This window comes from Sinohyriopsis cumingii, chromosome 2, assembly GCF_028554795.1.
Source record: "Sinohyriopsis cumingii isolate HCF-2022 chromosome 2, ASM2855479v2, whole genome shotgun sequence".
NCBI lineage: Eukaryota > Metazoa > Mollusca > Bivalvia > Unionida > Unionidae > Sinohyriopsis > Sinohyriopsis cumingii.
In genome coordinates, this window is record NC_142962.1 from 35,712,334 (window position 1) to 35,733,196 (window position 20,863).

Here is a 20,863-nt window from a genome sequence, read left to right on the forward strand (position 1 = left end):
ACACTAGACAAGAAGGTGTTGTAAAGTAATTAAATTACTTTGCATTAAATTAAATTGCATGTAGAAAATCATTTATTTTGAATTGCTATTAATTAGTGCTGTTCTTACTTAGTATTGTTCAGTACGCAGTCACTACATTTGCTTATTACTAGTAAAAGTTATAATTCTTCCTTCATTATTACTGACTGAGGACAATTTATTGAAAAAATTTAAACTGTTTGAAAGTTAAAATGTTAATATCATTTCCTGAGCAATTGAAAAATTTTGACCTGGTATGAAATTTTGATTTGTATGTTTCAGGGCTCCCAGGAACATAAGTTTCCAGATAAAATAAGTGTGAAATTCACAAAGGACAATAGCGTATCCTCTTGATGTACCTCATTTTACCTAGGACGGTCTCCCATTTCACCTTCAGGTCATTTATGGCCAATCTGCAGAATAGCTAATGGCTAGATTTATGTAAATTTAACTAATAAATAGTTAATATTTATCGGTATAATTTTCTTGTAAACACAGGGATCGTCCTGGGCTTCACCAATGTCGCAAATTGCGATTTTTTTTTCCTTATTGGCGACAAAAATATCCCATCTGGCGATTTTTTTGGCGACATACTTTTTGGTTATTTAATTTGTACATACAATCATGGATTTGGACTGAATAAATTTAAAGCCAGAATGAAAGGAAGCCACAAACTTGACTAAGCAATGCATTGGAATCAATCTGTTACACAAACGATCCTTTGTTCTTATTGACAACCCTATCTTTACAGTGCATTGTTACATCATAATCTGCTTATGCTGACATCTGGGCTGAGTACTGTATGCTGCGATACAGTCAATCATGCTACCGCACTATACCTACAACTGACCGACTTCTGAAGGCTCGAATAGAACAGATACAATTAATTGTATGGCTAATCCTTCTGTTTTTTTTTTATACATATACCAATACAATAGTTTTGCTGAACCTTCATAGAAAACTGATAACCTTTGAAGTACTGACTACTGTGTATAAATACAAAGCAAATGGAAAAAATCTCAATCACAATTACATCTGTCGCCAGTGCAGCATTTTACTCATTGATCTTTTCCTTTTGCCATCAGTCCCGTGTTACGGCTGCAGAGACTTAAACTCCGCAACAAGAAATAGCAAAAAAAAAACAGTTTTGCATAATTAATAATAATTATTTATTTCTCAAAATACAGGAGTGAAAGAATCCCTAAATTGGGTGTGAATTTACGCTTATATATACGGTCCAATATTGCCAGGTGTTGACTCGTGTAAGTTTCATTCGTGGGAATGGAGATTCTTTTTTCTTGTCGAGAAAATTTATAGAGCATTCAGTGATCATTCTTGGGATTTATGAAGCAATTCGCTACAAGCTTTGTGAAGCTAGCCATAAGGGGGGGGGGCTGCTGAGAGGCTACTGGTGTCACATGTCAGCACTGAGGACTGTGAATGTGGATTCAGTAAGATGAACCTCATAAAAACTGACATCAGAAATAAGCTCTGCATCTCATCTCTCGAGAATTTAATGAGAATTAGCATGTTGTTGTTGTTGTTGTGGGGTTTAACGCCATTTTTCAGCACACGATAGGCTATACATGGCGGCCAGTATTAATGGTGGAGGAAGAACCCGAGAAAACCGCGGAAAGAACCACCGACCCACGAGAAGCTACTGGCAAGCTTTCTCACATACCCACATTGACTGAATCCTAGACTCGAACCGCCGCAGACAGAGATGAGATGGCAGTGATCCGTAACGAAGAGCGCTTTAGACCACTCGGCCACTCGGGGCCCCAGAATTAGCATGTACAGATGTGAAAAATTAGACTTTGAAACTGCATTCAACAAGTGGGCAGCCCTAAAATCGCGACGGATCTTCATGTAACACTTTGTAACATTTTGTTAATGCTTGTTGTAATTAAAGTATTAACTAATCCATCTTTTGTAATTTTCATTGCCTGTTACATTAATAGACTAAATTAACACTTGGAAAAATGTACACTACTTTTTTGGGCGACACTTTTTGAAAATTGGCGACAAAATATTGAGGTTGGCGATGTTTTTGGCGACAGCTTTTTAAAAGCCAGGACCATCACTGAAACAGGACTGCCCATCCAAAGGCTACTCTGATTTGTATCGAAGATATAATGTTTTATTGTGTTTGTAAACACCTGCAATTGATTTGCAAATAAACAAGGCCCCATATGTTACAACAGTTGAAGCTTCCTCTGACAGAGTTTGATTTGGACAACATTGTCAAATCATCACTATGCCCTAATAATAATAATAACTGTTATTTAAGTATGTTTGATTTCTATTAGGAACTACAGCATGATCTCATTATATCCCACCTTTATTCGTTGTGGTCAACTTTTAAGGCATTTAACACTGTTTACTAATGAATATATTTATTTTTAGTTTGTTTTGCACATATGCTAAATGATATATGTTTTTTCATTCATTTTTAGTTTCATTTAATTTACATGTATATATATGGTACAACCGGTCCGGTAGCCTAGTGGTTAGGGCATCCGCCAAGGATGCAGAAGGTCATGGGTTCGATCCCTGGCCAAGTCATACCAAAGACTTACAAAAATGGTGCTAACAGCTGCCTCGCTTGATGCTTAGCATTAAGAGGTTAGTGTTAGGAGTCTGGTCGGCCTGGTATCAGGATAATGTGACTGGGTGGGACATCATGCTACATGTCTGTGGCATGATGCCCCAGTGCTAGACATCACTATAAACTGTCACACTGCAGACATCATAGCGATATGACTACACAATCGTTAAAGCTACTTTAAAAATCCAATCACACACACACACATACACACACGTATGGTACAGGGTAATGCCCAGTGTTTATTCGTGTTAGTTTCTTTAATAGCAATGGGATGCTACTTTACCTGCAGAGAAAACTACACAGCATTCTATGTGATCGTTTTTGAGGTTGAAACTAATTGTTGACCGTTTATATACTTGTGGTTTATTTATTGTTTTTATTGTTATTCTAGGGGTAAAAAGAACACATAATGTTGATACTTAACATTCTATTTACTGTTATATGTTTTCTTTTTTATGTGATATTATAAATGACTTGGATTTAAATCTTTATATTATTGAATAATGAGCACATACTTATCATTTTCCTATCTATCATTTTGAATGAGTGGGACTCCTGAGTTTTATGCCAAACACTCAGAATTATGCTGGGGACTCCAGAGTTGCAGTAGTGACTAGTACAGGACTCCTCATCCCGAAATTCTGTTGAGAGCTCTGTGGTTTATTTCTTGATGTGAACTGATTTGAGGCCAATGGAAAAAAAAATGTAACCAGCAATTTGTATGTTTTACAGAAAATGCCATTTAAATTTGGAAAAGGTTTAAGGTTTATTTTGCAACAAGCAGATAGTGTAGATCCCATATACTGCTATTTGGGAGATTAAACCTGCAAATAATTTTACGAATTATTTAGCATCTTCTAAATACTCAAGCAGCATTACATTATTTCTATTTTGCAGCTTTGATGCTTCTGGTTTTGGAGCTACTTCCATTTCCCATGCTAAGATCTATTGTATCAAAAGGTGTTGAACCCAGTGAACAAGGTATGTATCCAACCAAAGTTCAGTGTAGAATTTTGAATGTTATAGTTAATTTTCACATTTCTCCTTCAAATATGTTCCCTTAGCACATTGACATTAGGGATATCAGCCTTAGAGATCTCGGAAATGCTTAATTACACGTATTTGGACACCAATTTTTGATCTGGGATGCATAAAATCACTGAGGCAGGAGTCCTCCATATGCATGTAATATGTGTGCGGCAAAATTCAAAGACTTGCCAGTTCTGCTTCAGCCACCTGCTTTGTGGGTAAATATGTTGATCAATTAGCTGTGCTGATATTTACAATGACAGAATTCATTGACTGAAAGACCCCTTGATGTACATACATGTTGCCATTATAAGAGTACATCAAAAAGAACATGATGCAATAGCTGGGCGGCCAGTTAAAAGGCTTTGACTGGTGGCCAGTTGGGAAAATGTACTGATATTTACAGTGATTGAATTCAGAGTCAGAAAGACCCAGAGATGTACATGTGGTCATTTATAGAAGTACATCAAATAAACAACTTTAGCTTTCGTTATTGTGTTCATTTCCAAATGTATTGGAATAAATAGTGCACGAGAATCAAGACATGTTGAGACTTAGACAAAATGCCATTCGTAAATTTGGATAAGTATTTTGGGGTTAAACGGCAAACTTACAAAGATTGTAACGAGATTCAGAAGAGTGCTAAAGCTGCTAGAATTGATAGTTCTGATAGGACGGTGGCTAAGTGTAAGAAAGTGTGTGATGCCTAGCTTAGTGTTTGGAATAAATCCTCACTTATATTGACAAAATTCAGTATCACTCTGATGAATGAACAAGAGCTATTTAAGAGGTATGTTGACTGACCATACTTTTTTTTAAAATACCCCTCGCCTTAGCCCGGTTAGTTCTAGTGTTTGTAGCAAAATGTATTCATCAATAGATCAGTAGCTAGGCCAAGTTTTGATATCAGTTACATTGACAAACAAACTCCCGCCCATTCACAAGCATATGTTTTGATAGCTGATTAACCATTAACCCTTTTTTAAGTAAGGTAGCAACTGTCAATTTCCTGCATGATATCTTTTGATGATAAAACACAAACATGTTTTCTAAGATCAGAATCTGTGATCTGGATTGCCTCTTGTACACTATTTCGTCATAAAATTAGTTTGAAACTGTAAGTGAACCAGTAGGCCTAACGGGAAATAATGGCGGACTTCGCTAAGTCTGGGATGTACCAGTTTATTAGATTGTCTGTTTTCGTACATCATCTGGCAAATATTTTCAGAAAAATATACAAATCATTGAAAGCAAAGCCAAGGTATTATTTTATTAAAGATTTAACTTTGCAAATAATGTACGTCAGAAACGTAGAGGACAATGCTGTGTTGTGAAATTAGCGAGATGCGCTTTAAGGTCTAAGCTGTTTTCCGACTTGACACGTATTTGTGAAAATACAGGGAAAAATCAGCAAATCAGATATTATTTAACCATTGCCTGAAATTCCTACAAGGACGTAGACAAATAAATAAACCATAAATTTGCAATCCTGTCAATGGACTGTTGTAATGAAGCTATATTAAAGTGAATGATTGCATGGAAACCTCTCCATCTAAAAATAGATGCACTCACGTCTGTGTTGATTCTGTAGGAAACAAGGGACTGCAACTTTTGATGGTGGGACTCCTATTTTTACCAAACTGGGAGTCCTGTACTCCTTGTTTTAAAATCCTAGCGAGATCTCTGAGCCTGTTGCCACTTGAATCTAGCCTTACTATGAAGACAAAAATGTGTCTGTTCTATCAGTCTCACATAGACAAAGGACAATAACTTGTCCAGTACCTCCTCATGACCCCACCCGGTGTCAATAGTTTTTAAATTTCACTTCTGTACAACATTGTATGAGAAACCTCCTGTGAATCAGAAGCCAAATCTGTGTTAAATTTGAGCCATCTAACTAGGATTTTGGTCTTTTTTGTACTAATTTTCCTTTCTCAACAGGTGGTAAATTTTATTTTTGGCATTTTGTAAATATTTTGTGAACTTTTTTGGACTTAGCAATTTTTTTAGCACATGGTGCAACACAGTCGTTAATGCGTGTTGATATTCACAGTTTTGCACACGCTGCCTATTGTTTGCTCTACAGCTATGAAGATCTTAATGATAGATTTTCTGTTCGAAAATAGCTACAGATACATACAATTACAATTACGGGGATCTTAGTGATAGATCCAGCCATCTTGTCAGGTTGGTGGGTTTTCATCTCTACAATTGCCGAGATTTTAATGATAGATTTTCTATTTTAACATGCCTAAGGCTACAGACTATTACAGTTACAGAGATCTTGGTAATATATCCATCTGTCTTGCCTGGATTAAGACTATCCAAGCGTATTATAACAGGGATTTCAGTGATAGATCCATCTGTTCGGCCATGCCCACGGTTAGACTGGTTTTGGCAAAACTGGACCACATTTTGCATGGCTGATAACCATGGTGGTGAACCACCCATTGGAATCAGTGTGACATAATTGTCTGGCAGGGCCGGATTCTCATTTATTCAGTGCATACCCACAGGGTTTTGGCATGAATTATTGTTGCCACAGGGAGCAGTTTATCCCAAAATAGAACCAGACCATTTACAGTCTGATACAAGACACATTTCACCACCTTTCATATGGCATTAAATAAAAAGAAAATCATTCGCACAACATCACATCTTCGATTTTAGATTCTGCCTCCTTCGTGATTTTCTTAATGGAGGGGTACTCAACCAACCAACCAGCCTATGTGTTGACAGCCAACATTACTTGGGTCAATAACAGACCAGCCCACCATTTAATTGTGAATGAGTTGGTTAGCTCTGCAATACTTAAATTGATATGTCATAACAGTTATTTGTGCTCCACAACATTTTTGGTAAAAAATATGCTCTCAGTTTAAGGATAACTCCATTTGGCTTTCCATTGCTGTATGGGGAAAGATTTGAATAAATTTGGAGGCAGGCACATACCCTGGCAACTTGCTGCTCCACCCATATATTTGTTTTGGAAATCAGCTGCCCCTGCCACATTGGATGGGAGATAGGTAAGCCAAAGAAACGGATCTTTGATATTCCAGGTGCCATTTAGATCTCAACTATATGCCAGCAGACAACATGTGATCTACAGGGGAGGATTAAAACCAAGTTTCTCCTTCCCCCAAGTGTCCTGTCTCCTGCCACTGATTTGACACCCACACCACCCACAGCCAGGCCGGGGGGGGGACACACGACTGATGCAGTTTCAATCACTTTGAGTCAGTCTATTGCCACAAAATGACTAGGTGACATGGATCATTTCAGAGGGGCTTCATATTTAATTTATCCTTCCCTTTCTCTTTCTTCCTCTCCCATTCTAATGGATATGCTCTTGGATCATTAGAAGGACAAAATTCTACAGCAGTAGATACATCACTTATCAACAAATGGTCAGTAGAGATTGGATGAAAACCAGTCTGTGGGTTCTGTTCACTGCTGTTCTGTACCAAAAAAAGGCCAATGGCAGGTTGAGGTTGATCAGAATTCAGTTCTTCTGTTGCTAAGATTCAGGACAGAGATGGCAAGATCCATATGTCTTTCCATATGAAAGAACAAGTATGGTATCAGTCTTGATCTTACAATTGCCTACTTTCCTGTCCCTATTCACCTAGCTTCATGACATTTTTTGGGGTTGCTTACTGTGACATGCTTGCCAATTTCAGGTCTTTCTGTTCTGTCTAAATATCAGCACAATGGTCTGGTCATCTTCTCCTTTGGCAGCAGTGGTGTATCTAAATGATCTCCTTCAAAAATATATGGTAAGTTCTTTTTTCCTAAGAGGCAGAAGTGATCTCTTCCCCTTTTGAGTCTTGGTTTTAGCATAAATTGGGAAAAATCTGATCTTCACCCATCTGAGTGTTTTGTCCACTTGGGTATGGAGGTTATAACAAATCTTAATCATGTACATCTCCCTCATGTCTGTGTTATGTGGTTATTGAACTCGTACAGTTGTTTTCAACATGGCAGGATTTATGGTAAGAGAGTTCTTGCAACTCCTTAGATTATTCAGTGCAGCAGGGAATGTGATCCAGCTGGGCTGCCTTTCCATGTCCCCTTTACAGATGACTCAATGGCGCCCTTTTCCAGTCCACTAAATCAAATTATCAATATCACAAATGAGATGCAGTCATTCCTGCATCAGTGGCTCAACCACAGTTGGCTCAAGACAGGATTTCCTCTGGAGAAGCCACAACTGGAAGTGACACTAGGTACAGATGTCTTGCATGCCATTGGGGAGCTCACTTGTTGCCGAACTTTGAATATGTTTAACAGTAAATGGGAACCCTCTATTTACGACTTACTTCCTCAGATATAGGGGCGCCAGATTGCCTGACCTTTGCTTGCTGGTTTGGCAGTTTCTTTATCAGTGCTGTCATCTTTAGATTAACATATTAATCAGACACATTCCCAGCAGATTCTGTGTCTTGGCCGATATTGTTACAAAAAACGGGCAGGTTATTCATTTGGAATGGTCAATTTATCTGTCCAGTTGGTGCATCCAGTTATCTACTTTTTCCAACAAGGTGGAGTCAAGGTGGGCTGACTTTGTCTTATAGGTTCCAGACCCTAAAGCTTGGGCCACAGACTCACTGTCAGTCAGCTGGGAGGGGTTATAGGTATTTGCCTAGCCCCACTCTGACATTGTACAGAAAATTGGTGGCCAGAATTGCAAGATAATTCTGATAGGCCCTCTCTGATGGGACATGTTGTAGGTCAGTGAACTACTCAATATTGTAATAGACCTACACCAGAATATTACAGCCAAACCAAATCAGTTACAAAAATCATGGTTGCAAGTGTTACACCCCTGTCTGAACCATCTTCTCTTTCAATGCTCTTGTCAGGACATCCTTGTTAGAGAAAGTATTTAGATTTTTGATTGCAGAGAGAATCTCGAGACCAAGAAAGTCCTCGACTCAGAATGGTTATAACGGAAAAGGGCATGTTTTCATTGACTAGTGTTGAGTTCATAACAGTCCATTTGAATGCATCGATCCCTCAACTACCCAGTTCTTCAATGAGAAAAGTATGAACAAGTTACCATCAGGGTTACTGCTCCATGATATGTGACACATTGAGGCACCATGACAGAAGAGATATCAGTCATGATTAAGACCCCTCATGCCTACTAGCCAATTTTGATTTGAGTAGACCAAAATTACTGACCCTGTTTCAAACTGGAATCAGCCCAGGATCTTATTTTGATTCAGTTCAGAGAAATTAGAGCTAATAGTCCAGGCCTTATTGAAGAGGTTATCATACTAACCTGCAGGGGTTACTCTACCAGGCAAAGTGGGCAACTAAGTTAACTAAAAATGAAACTTTGTTGCCATCTGTTACGAAACAAAAATGACTTCACCCTGCTGTGATGATGAAAACATACCAACTTGTGTTTCAAAATGTAAATAGCAACTCGAGTTCTAAACCAAAAAGTTGAACATTTTAACTGCCATGTTTTCATTATATTTATACAATCAGTTTGAAATTGTATATCAGTCTGTCATATGGTAATCTATATGTTAATCTGTCATAGGGTAATCTGTCATAGTGTAATCTGTATGTTTATCTGTCATAGTGTAATCTGTATGTTAATCTGTCATAGAGTAATCTATGTTTATCTGTCATAGGGTAATCTATATGTTAATCTGTCATGGAGTAATCTGTATGTTAATCTGTCATAGGGTAATCTGTCATAGTGTAATCTGTATGTTTATCTGTCATAGGGTAATCTGTATGTTTATCTGTCATAAGGTAATCTGTATGTTTATCTGGCATAGGGTAATCTATATGTTAATCTGTCATGGAGTAATCTGTATGTTAATCTGTCATAGGGTAATAATGGCAGACTTTGTGTCAAGGAAGTACCACTTCATTAGAGCTTTTGTGAATCATTGGGCAAATAGATTAAGGAAGCAAGCTCTAAATTTTATGTGATAGAAGATGTGACCAAAGAATTTGATAATGTAGGTCAGAAACATACAGGACGATTCTGTGTTGTTGGATTTGATAATGTAGGTCAGAAACATATAGGACGATTCTGTGTTGTTGGATTTGATAATGTAGGTCAGAAACATATGGGACGATTCTGTGTTGTTGGATTTGATAATGTAGGTCAGAAACATATGGGACGATTCTGTGTTGTTGGATTTGATAATGTAGGTCAGAAACATATAGGACGATTCTGTGTTGTTGGATTTGATAATGTAGGTCAGAAACATATAGGACGATTCTGTGTTGTTGGATTTGATAATGTAGGTCAGAAACATATAGGACGATTCTGTGCTGTTGGATTTGATAATGTAGGTCAGAAACATATAGGACGATTCTGTGCTGTTGGATTTGATAATGTAGGTCAGAAACATACAGGACGATTCTGTGCTGTTGGATTTGATAATGTAGGTCAGAAACATACAGGACGATTCTGTGCTGTTGGATTTGATAATGTAGGTCAGAAACATACAGGACGATTCTGTGCTGTTGGATTTGATAATGTAGGTCAGAAACATACAGGACGATTCTGTGCTGTTGGATTTGATAATGTAGGTCAGAAACATATAGGACGATTCTGTGCTGTTGGATTTGATAATGTAGGTCAGAAACATATAGGACGATTCTGTGCTGTTGGATTTGATAATGTAGGTCAGAAACATATAGGACGATTCTGTGCTGTTGGATTTGATAATGTAGGTCAGAAACATATAGGACGATTCTGTGCTGTTGGATTTGATAATGTAGGTCAGAAACATACGGGACGATTCTGTGCTGTTGGATTTGATAATGTAGGTCAGAAACATACGGGACGATTCTGTGCTGTTGGATTTGATAATGTAGGTCAGAAACATACGGGACGATTCTGTGCTGTTGGATTTGATAATGTAGGTCAGAAACATACGGGACGATTCTGTGCTGTTGGATTTGATAATGTAGGTCAGAAACATACGGGACGATTCTGTGCTGTTGGATTTGATAATGTAGGTCAGAAACATACGGGACGATTCTGTGTTGTTGGATTTGATAATGTAGGTCAGAAACATACGGGACGATTCTGTGTTGTTGGATTTGATAATGTAGGTCAGAAACATACGGGACGATTCTGTGTTGTTGGATTTGATAATGTAGGTCAGAAACATACGGGACGATTCTGTGTTGTTGGATTTGATAATGTAGGTCAGAAACATACGGGACGATTCTGTGCTGTTGGATTTGATAATGTAGGTCAGAAACATATAGGACGATTCTGTGCTGTTGGATTTGATAATGTAGGTCAGAAACATACGGGACGATTCTGTGCTGTTGGATTTGATAATGTAGGTCAGAAACATACGGGACGATTCTGTGCTGTTGGATTTGATAATGTAGGTCAGAAACATACGGGACGATTCTGTGCTGTTGGATTTGATAATGTAGGTCAGAAACATACGGGACGATTCTGTGCTGTTGGATTTGATAATGTAGGTCAGAAACATACGGGACGATTCTGTGCTGTTGGATTTGATAATGTAGGTCAGAAACATACGGGACGATTCTGTGCTGTTGGATTTGATAATGTAGGTCAGAAACATACGGGACGATTCTGTGCTGTTGGATTTGATAATGTAGGTCAGAAACATACGGGACGATTCTGTGCTGTTGGATTTGATAATGTAGGTCAGAAACATACGGGACGATTCTGTGCTGTTGGATTTGATAATGTAGGTCAGAAACATACGGGACGATTCTGTGTTGTTGGATTTGATAATGTAGGTCAGAAACATATAGGACGATTCTGTGTTGTTGGATTTGATAATGTAGGTCAGAAACATATAGGACGATTCTGTGCTGTTGGATTTGATAATGTAGGTCAGAAACATATAGGACGATTCTGTGCTGTTGGATTTGATAATGTAGGTCAGAAACATATAGGACGATTCTGTGCTGTTGGATTTGATAATGTAGGTCAGAAACATACAGGACGATTCTGTGCTGTTGGATTTGATAATGTAGGTCAGAAACATACAGGACGATTCTGTGCTGTTGGATTTGATAATGTAGGTCAGAAACATACGGGACGATTCTGTGCTGTTGGATTTGATAATGTAGGTCAGAAACATACAGGACGATTCTGTGCTGTTGGATTTGATAATGTAGGTCAGAAACATACAGGACGATTCTGTGCTGTTGGATTTGATAATGTAGGTCAGAAACATACAGGACGATTCTGTGCTGTTGGATTTGATAATGTAGGTCAGAAACATATAGGACGATTCTGTGCTGTTGGATTTGATAATGTAGGTCAGAAACATACGGGACGATTCTGTGCTGTTGGATTTGATAATGTAGGTCAGAAACATACGGGACGATTCTGTGCTGTTGGATTTGATAATGTAGGTCAGAAACATACGGGACGATTCTGTGCTGTTGGATTTGATAATGTAGGTCAGAAACATACGGGACGATTCTGTGCTGTTGGATTTGATAATGTAGGTCAGAAACATACGGGACGATTCTGTGCTGTTGGATTTGATAATGTAGGTCAGAAACATACGGGACGATTCTGTGCTGTTGGATTTGATAATGTAGGTCAGAAACATACGGGACGATTCTGTGCTGTTGGATTTGATAATGTAGGTCAGAAACATACGGGACGATTCTGTGCTGTTGGATTTGATAATGTAGGTCAGAAACATACGGGACGATTCTGTGCTGTTGGATTTGATAATGTAGGTCAGAAACATACGGGACGATTCTGTGTTGTTGGATTTGATAATGTAGGTCAGAAACATATAGGACGATTCTGTGTTGTTGGATTTGATAATGTAGGTCAGAAACATATAGGACGATTCTGTGCTGTTGGATTTGATAATGTAGGTCAGAAACATATAGGACGATTCTGTGCTGTTGGATTTGATAATGTAGGTCAGAAACATATAGGACGATTCTGTGCTGTTGGATTTGATAATGTAGGTCAGAAACATACAGAACGATTCTGTGCTGTTGGATTTGATAATGTAGGTCAGAAACATACAGGACGATTCTGTGCTGTTGGATTTGATAATGTAGGTCAGAAACATACGGGACGATTCTGTGCTGTTGGATTTGATAATGTAGGTCAGAAACATACAGGACGATTCTGTGCTGTTGGATTTGATAATGTAGGTCAGAAACATACAGGACGATTCTGTGCTGTTGGATTTGATAATGTAGGTCAGAAACATACAGGACGATTCTGTGCTGTTGGATTTGATAATGTAGGTCAGAAACATATAGGACGATTCTGTGCTGTTGGATTTGATAATGTAGGTCAGAAACATACGGGACGATTCTGTGCTGTTGGATTTGATAATGTAGGTCAGAAACATACGGGACGATTCTGTGCTGTTGGATTTGATAATGTAGGTCAGAAACATACGGGACGATTCTGTGCTGTTGGATTTGATAATGTAGGTCAGAAACATACGGGACGATTCTGTGCTGTTGGATTTGATAATGTAGGTCAGAAACATACGGGACGATTCTGTGCTGTTGGATTTGATAATGTAGGTCAGAAACATACGGGACGATTCTGTGCTGTTGGATTTGATAATGTAGGTCAGAAACATACGGGACGATTCTGTGCTGTTGGATTTGATAATGTAGGTCAGAAACATACGGGACGATTCTGTGCTGTTGGATTTGATAATGTAGGTCAGAAACATACGGGACGATTCTGTGCTGTTGGATTTGATAATGTAGGTCAGAAACATACGGGACGATTCTGTGCTGTTGGATTTGATAATGTAGGTCAGAAACATATAGGACGATTCTGTGTTGTTGGATTTGATAATGTAGGTCAGAAACATATAGGACGATTCTGTGCTGTTGGATTTGATAATGTAGGTCAGAAACATATAGGACGATTCTGTGCTGTTGGATTTGATAATGTAGGTCAGAAACATACGGGACGATTCTGTGCTGTTGGATTTGATAATGTAGGTCAGAAACATACAGGACGATTCTGTGCTGTTGGATTTGATAATGTAGGTCAGAAACATACAGGACGATTCTGTGCTGTTGGATTTGATAATGTAGGTCAGAAACATACAGGACGATTCTGTGCTGTTGGATTTGATAATGTAGGTCAGAAACATATAGGACGATTCTGTGTTGTTGAATTTGAGAAGTTCTGTTAGATCAATATTGTTTTCTGACATCAGTCATTTTTGTGAAAATATGAAAATAGCAGTGAAGCAAATACTTTTTAACCAATGCATGGCATTACTACAAGTATACAGACAAATAATAAAACCATAAATTTACAATTTATAAATGGATAGTTGTGACAAAGCAAGAGTGTCATTGGTTATATTAAGAAACTTTCTCCTTTGTTCAATATAGATGCATTCACATGTCATGCATGGTGCTATTTATTGTTTCTTGGCTGTATCGATTTGATTGGAAAGAAGGGTAGAATTCATTCTTGTATCAACTTTAATGCTTCATTGTGCTCTCTCTGAAGATATTGGAGGACGTTGATAAAGAGGAAGATTTATGCAGATTAATGAGGTTATGTTTGGCAGAGCTTGTTATCATTCTAGATAGTTACAATTTGAGTGAGATGATCTTGCATCACACTGGCCAAACTTTCCAGAACTTTAGTAACTTTATTTCCAATCAGATTTTGATCAGACATGGTAAGTACGCTTATGATATTCAATATGGATAATTATAATCATAGTGCAGATTAACTAGATGATCTGACATCCTTGGTAAGCTTCTTTCCACTTGAGAGATGGTGTTTCTAACCTGATTGTAAGAAAATTTATGGTAAATAAGTTATATGAAGATGTTTACAAGTTTTATTTTGACAAAGACTATGTATATTTATGAGGCAATCTTTCATCGGATTAGCTGAGTTTTTAAAACTCAAGAGAATATTTTTGATCAAACTTTGTAAGAAGGCTTATATCATTAGATCTTTGTTGAGTAGGATTATGAGCAAGATCAATGCATCAATAACGGTTGGTTTGGAGTAAAGTTAGAGCATTTCACCATTTCTATATCTCCCCCATCCACACACACACATTTAATACTGAGAATATTGCTATCACTGTCTGTCTGGCAATAAACTATCTGTTTGTATGTAAACATTTTTGTTATCAATTCAAAGAGCAAAACTATTCATCCATTATCCTCATTTTAGTTTATAGAGCAAAACTATTTATCAGTTATCCTCGTTTTAGTTTACAGGGCAAAACTCTTTATCTGTTTTATCCTCGTTTCGACTTATAGGGCTCACTGTTCATCCATTATCTTTATTTTAGTTTATTGGGCACAACTATTAAAAGTATTTCAATGAAATTTGGAAAACTTATTGGACTAGCAGTTTAAACAAGCCTTTTCTATCCACATTTCTTCATTTTCAGTATTGGTAACTTTGTCACCCATTGTCAGCCATTTGTCTCTCATCCAATCAGCTGTCATTCACACTTTCATTTTTGAAGCATAACTCCAGAACTGTTAAAAGTACCTTTAAATTTGTTTATATCCATTTTGTCTTTTCATCATCAATCCACCATTCACACTTTCATTTCTGGATACAGGACTGTGTAAATACAAACTCCTTACATATGAAATCTTTGACAAATCATTCCATCTCCTTACAGACATTGTGTGTGGGTTTTTTTTCTTGGTTTATTATCTTCCAGGTATGTAATATGGTGGTATGCCACACTTGTACTTATACACATACTTTTTACAAGTTAATTATGCCAATGTTTGAAACTTCAATAAATAACCATCCAAGGTAGACAGGGCTGGAAGTATTGTTCAGAAGCTCAGGACATGTTCAGAATTTTGATGAGCATGTTAACTTTTGCGCCATTTGCCATATTACAGATAGAGATTTATCTTCAGTTTCGTGACAGAGGTAAAATATGATTTTATACATTTTGTTTAGTCCTTGAAGACACTGAAGTTGTTTAACTGCCATAATCCATGTAACTGATATAAATGTAATTAACTGTTTTAATGTAGGGAAGAATTCATTACATGTAGTTTTAATGAATAAAAGATCTACATTATATAATCTTTGTAATTGACAAGATAAGTCAACAGTGATATAAAATTAGCTGGAATTATTTCATTTGCAGATATACATGTTGCGGAGAATGTGTCTCCTTGTTGTCCATGTTTGTCGAATTGAAATTCTTATTGTTTACTCATTGTTTGGTGTGCATATTTGATTATTCTCTCCTTATCTAACATGAATTCAGTTTTCACAAATTTAGAAGTCATGCTGTTGTACTTTTCCTTGCCAGGTTCCCTGTTTTCACTGATGCACTGTGGAGAGAGTATATCCTATTTTTTGGCACCACTCGTGTTCCAGTCTATTTATGGCAATACTCTTCACTTCTACTCGGGATTTATCTTTGTCATCTCCGTCATGCTGCTGGCTCTCCCTGTCGCCTTTACAATGTAAGTATATAGTGCATACTACAGCATTAGTGTTCCTGCATACTACAGCATTAGTATTCTAAAATTATGACTGTTGTCTTACATATTTTAGTCCATAATTTTATTCATTTAACCAGAAAATAAGTCTATCTTGGAAGAAATTTGATTTTAACAGTGAACATTAGTTGTTGATTAATTACTTTACTTTCACTGTTTCAGGTCTATAATTATTATTGATAAAATATTATTTTTATCTTTTTAAGCTGACAGAATTTGCAGCATTTTCATATGAACAATGTTTGTGTGTAACTGAATTAGAATATAACAGATAATTAAAATCTTAATATGTTGAGGTTGTATAAAATATGACAGGGTATAACAAATACAGTACAGTTAAGTAGCCATGGTTTATTTTCAAGATCTAGAAATATCATAATTGAGTTTGTATGGTAATTTAAAATGGATTTTGTTTTCCTTATCACTATTTTCTTTAGCTGGGCGATATTGTGATACCCTTCATCTGTCCTTCTGTCTGTAACTTTCTAAATTACAAGGTGGAAAATTAACTAAACTGGGTAGCTAACATATCCATATAGGTTTTTTGAGTCTTAGGCTCAGCCAATGTTGGTATGTGAAAATGACGACATTAGCTTCCCATGGGTTGCTGGTTCTTACTGGGGTTATCCTGGGTTCTTCCTCCACCCAGTTATACTGGTCGCAGTGTATATCCTATCTTTACAATAAGAAATTGCATTAAACCCAAAACAGCAACAAGAATCTCTGTGTCACAGTCATGTGGTGGGGTGGAGATAATAAAAGTATGGGGAATTTGTCATGGATTTAGCTGTAGTTTTAATATATATGTGCTCTAATTTTAGTGGGATTCGCTATATTGAAATAAACAACCCTACAGACTACCAGGAAATGGATGGTGAGACAGAAATGATTGTAACAGATGCTGCTAGTGTGGCTGGTAGAGAAGAGGATCAGAGTCTAGGTCAGGAAGAACCTCAAGGTCAAAGGGATTGCCAAACTGATCATCAAATCAGTATCATTCAGGTCAATCAAAGCATATAAAGTAATTAATCAAAGTCATTGAAAAAATTGTCTTAGAGGTGTATGACACAACCTAAACATATCTCATTGAACACTAGATGTAACTGTGGAGAAAACACCAATTTTGGTAAAATGTTTACTATAGTAATATTTTTGAAGTTCAGTCATTGGATAAACATCATGTTTGACAGTGGAATTGTGCAATTACAGTTTCCAGCTGTTCTCTCTTTTATATTACATGTTTCAGTTATTGCACTTTACTGATGTTATGATAGTCATGAAAACTGAAAGACTGCCCAGGTTCTATTTGCATTGTGTATTGATGCTACTTGGGGAATTTTTTTTATATCATTCAAAATGACCATAGATATGCTTATATCCTATGTTAAAATATGATATGTTTAATATTGTGACTCAGTATTAAGAAAACTATGACCTACTAATGAAGAGCAGCCCATTAGCTGATATTTAGCCTTGTTTGTGCTTGTCCTTTTGTTTCCAGTGCTATGCATCAAAATAATCCTGAATCAAACTAAAAACAAGGTTCATACCATTGCCTTTGATATTTTTGCCAGCAGACAATTTTGCAACAATTTTCTTTCATATTTATTGCCTAGTAACATTTTATCAAAAGCATGCAAATTGCATAGATGTAAAGATGCATGTGTTAAAACAAAGGGAGTATTAACACTTAGAGTATAAGAAGATCGTTATTATTAATAAAATACATTATATTACAACTAAAGGGACATAACTGGCCAGTTTGTATCAGGTGAAATTTGAGAACCTCCGTAAACTGAAAAACCCTTATAACCAGGAACTTTTTCTAGGTCACTTTTGATTTCAGTCTTCAGAAGTTTCGCTGTATTTATTAACTCATGTGTAGCACTAATGCACACACAAAAATGTTGTTGACCTGATTCCAAGCACATCATGGTGCTTATATTTATGCTTTCATTTTATATTTGTAATGTTATTTCCAAATTTTCATGATCTTAGATTTTACTAGTAATGTTGTACAACAAATTGTATCTTTTAAGTGCAATACTGTAAACATTACAGAAACTGCACCTCAAAATTGTATCAAAATGTACATATGAAAAGCTTTAATGGTATTGTTTTACATCATAGCTGCAATGACATTCAACTAGAATGAACTATCTCCCTCAGCTGTGCAATGTTTCTTGTCTCTATCAAGCCTGTATGCAAGCCATTGTGGCTCCTTGTTTTACAAATCCAAGGTTTATTTCCATACAAAACATTTAGAATGTAATAGAATTGTAAAAAAAAAATTTAATCATTAAAAATGTTTATTAGTACGTTGATTGATATGGAAAACTTGTGAACATTCCATTGTTTTTAATAAAACTTAAAACCCCTGATGGCATGTTTATAAAGATGGTCTTCATTCAGCCAAATAGTGTGCCATCATTATATGCGTTCATTGAAATTTTATTGAATCAATTTTTTTGTGGTTTGGTGGAAAAATTACAGTTGTCATTTAAAATCCTTGATTGGGGGAAATGGTCCTCTTGTTTCCACAGATGCAGCATTTTCACTGGTTGTGTCAATTCATTATTGGTACAACTAAAGTCCACAATAATTGCTACACAAGGGATAATAATGACTTCATGGTATACGAATATGGATATGTGACGAAACATAGTTGTATTTATGGGATGATCTCATAGGTATATAGCCATTTCATTGATTCGTTTCTTCACTGCTTTATTTTGTTCAAATTTTCTGCCAGGGGTGCATGTAGTATTCTTCCTAATAACCAAAGCTGTAATTTTGCTTTAATTTGTTATGTGATAAAAATGATATTTAAAAATGATTAAATAGATGGATTGTTTTGGCAGTGTTAAAGAAGTTATACACCAAAGAGTTTAAGTTAAAAATATTCTAATATCAACGGCCATTTACCATTTTTATAGACAGTGTGTGCATTTGAAGCCTAAAACAGAGGTTTCATTTTAGAAACTCTGTGTCTGAATTATGCATTTTATTGATGGACTGAAATCAGACCTTTTGGACATGTAAGTAAATATTACTATTGCTGGGAAAACTGCCCACCCATTTCATAAGTTTATGTGAAAGTATTAGCAAGAAATTAAATGTCAGGATTTGAATGGACCTATCAATTTTTTTTATTATTATAGAAATGCTTCTTTATGCACATTTTTGATGGAATTATTATTTAAAAAAACATTTGACTGGTGAGTGCAGATTTTGTATATGTAAAAATAAATATTAAATATGTAATAACAATTTTAAGTACTTGTTATTTAATCTGGAACAAGCTGATAGCCATATCAATGAGTTCATAGTACTGTGCCCACTTATATCCCCCTAATTTTTTAAAAAAGTTTTGTGTGAAGGGGGAGTAATGCATCATTTTGCACAACTGATTGACCCGGTTGGTTATAGTACAGGTTGGTACTAAGCATAGACTGCATTTTTGGACCCCAGCAATTATGTTATAACAGGGTCACACTATACATGTAATATGATAATGAGCATGAAGAAAATTGATGATTGATATGATCAAGTCCTGACATGTGATTCTCTTAGAAAGCACATTACCATTGAGTCTGTGAAATTTAATAATTGTAAATAACATTTTCTTACAAAAGTAAAAAATGGTTTGATTATATAATTATATATTTTGTCTTCATTCATTACTTAAACATCACTTTAAATATGTTAAACCATTAATGATAAGTTGCTTCTAGATTCCTGACCCAATTTTAAAGTCCTGGCTTGAGTACTTGTAGTGAAATTCGGATTAGGAAAATATTTGCTTTAACGATTTTATAAAACTGGTTGAAGTACTATTTGAATTTTAAGTTTATATCAAGTTGGAACATCAGAGATTTGCTTTCCTTCAATGGGAAATTAATGTAGTAAATTGATGAATAGTGTGGCTATGCAAATACAGACCATTGATCCTGCTGACTGGTTATTTTATTTAAATATTTTGGAAAAATATTTATTATAATTGCATTCTTTATCCCAATTTCTCTAAATATCTTAAATATTTTCCCAAATTACAATTTTAAACAATCTTTGCTCCTGATATATTTTTTTTCAGAGATAGAATTAGTGGAGAGGATGAAAAAATAACTACATCTCTACAACTGGAATTCTTTTTATTCTTGAAAATAGAATTGAGAAATTCATCAAATTTCACTCATTATCAATTTTTCTCCAGATATAAATAATAACTCTTTTGTATGTGAATATAAGGAAGAAGCTGCATTGGCAGTGTTTAGCATGGCAAACATGCTGCTAAAAGGGTGCATGTTTAAATCCTACCACCAAATCATCCCCGGTTGGCTATTGGGATTTGTCCTTGGGCAAGGCATTTTACTACTGTTGCCTTGGTACTAAATAACCTACATGTGTTGCTGTGCTTTGAAACACCAAACAATAATCAAACAGATGTAATGAATTCATCCTTATTTTGTTTTAAATGTTCAGTGACCAATCCTATTTTGCCAGCAAAGCAATAAGAAAGAGTTAAAAGTCTTAGTTTGAAGAAAAAACAAGAGAGATATAATGTGAAATTGAGATCTTGACCTTTGTCTTTCCCAGAATTCCATTTAGACTTTTTTCCTTATAAGACCAGATTATAAGGTGTGTGTGAGCGTTCTTGGATTTTTAACATAGGTTTAACAGTTTAAGTCATATGACTACAATGTCTGCAGTGTTGAAATTGAA

General features: G+C 36.1%; 1 protein-coding gene across 1 annotated transcript in view; it reads left to right on the forward strand.

Annotated features, from left to right (window-relative positions):
* Window positions 1-20,094, forward strand: part of LOC149804626 (lysosomal proton-coupled steroid conjugate and bile acid symporter SLC46A3-like) — a 21,434-nt gene extending 1,340 nt beyond the window's left edge. Inside the window, exons 2-4 of the mRNA XM_089942579.1 lie at window positions 3,524-3,607; window positions 15,949-16,105; window positions 16,963-20,094. Coding sequence (XP_089798705.1) covers window positions 3,524-3,607; window positions 15,949-16,105; window positions 16,963-17,161 — 440 coding nt within the window. The 3' untranslated portion in view covers window positions 17,162-20,094. The remainder of the gene's footprint in view (window positions 1-3,523; window positions 3,608-15,948; window positions 16,106-16,962) is intronic.
* Window positions 20,095-20,863: the final 769 nt, after the last annotated feature.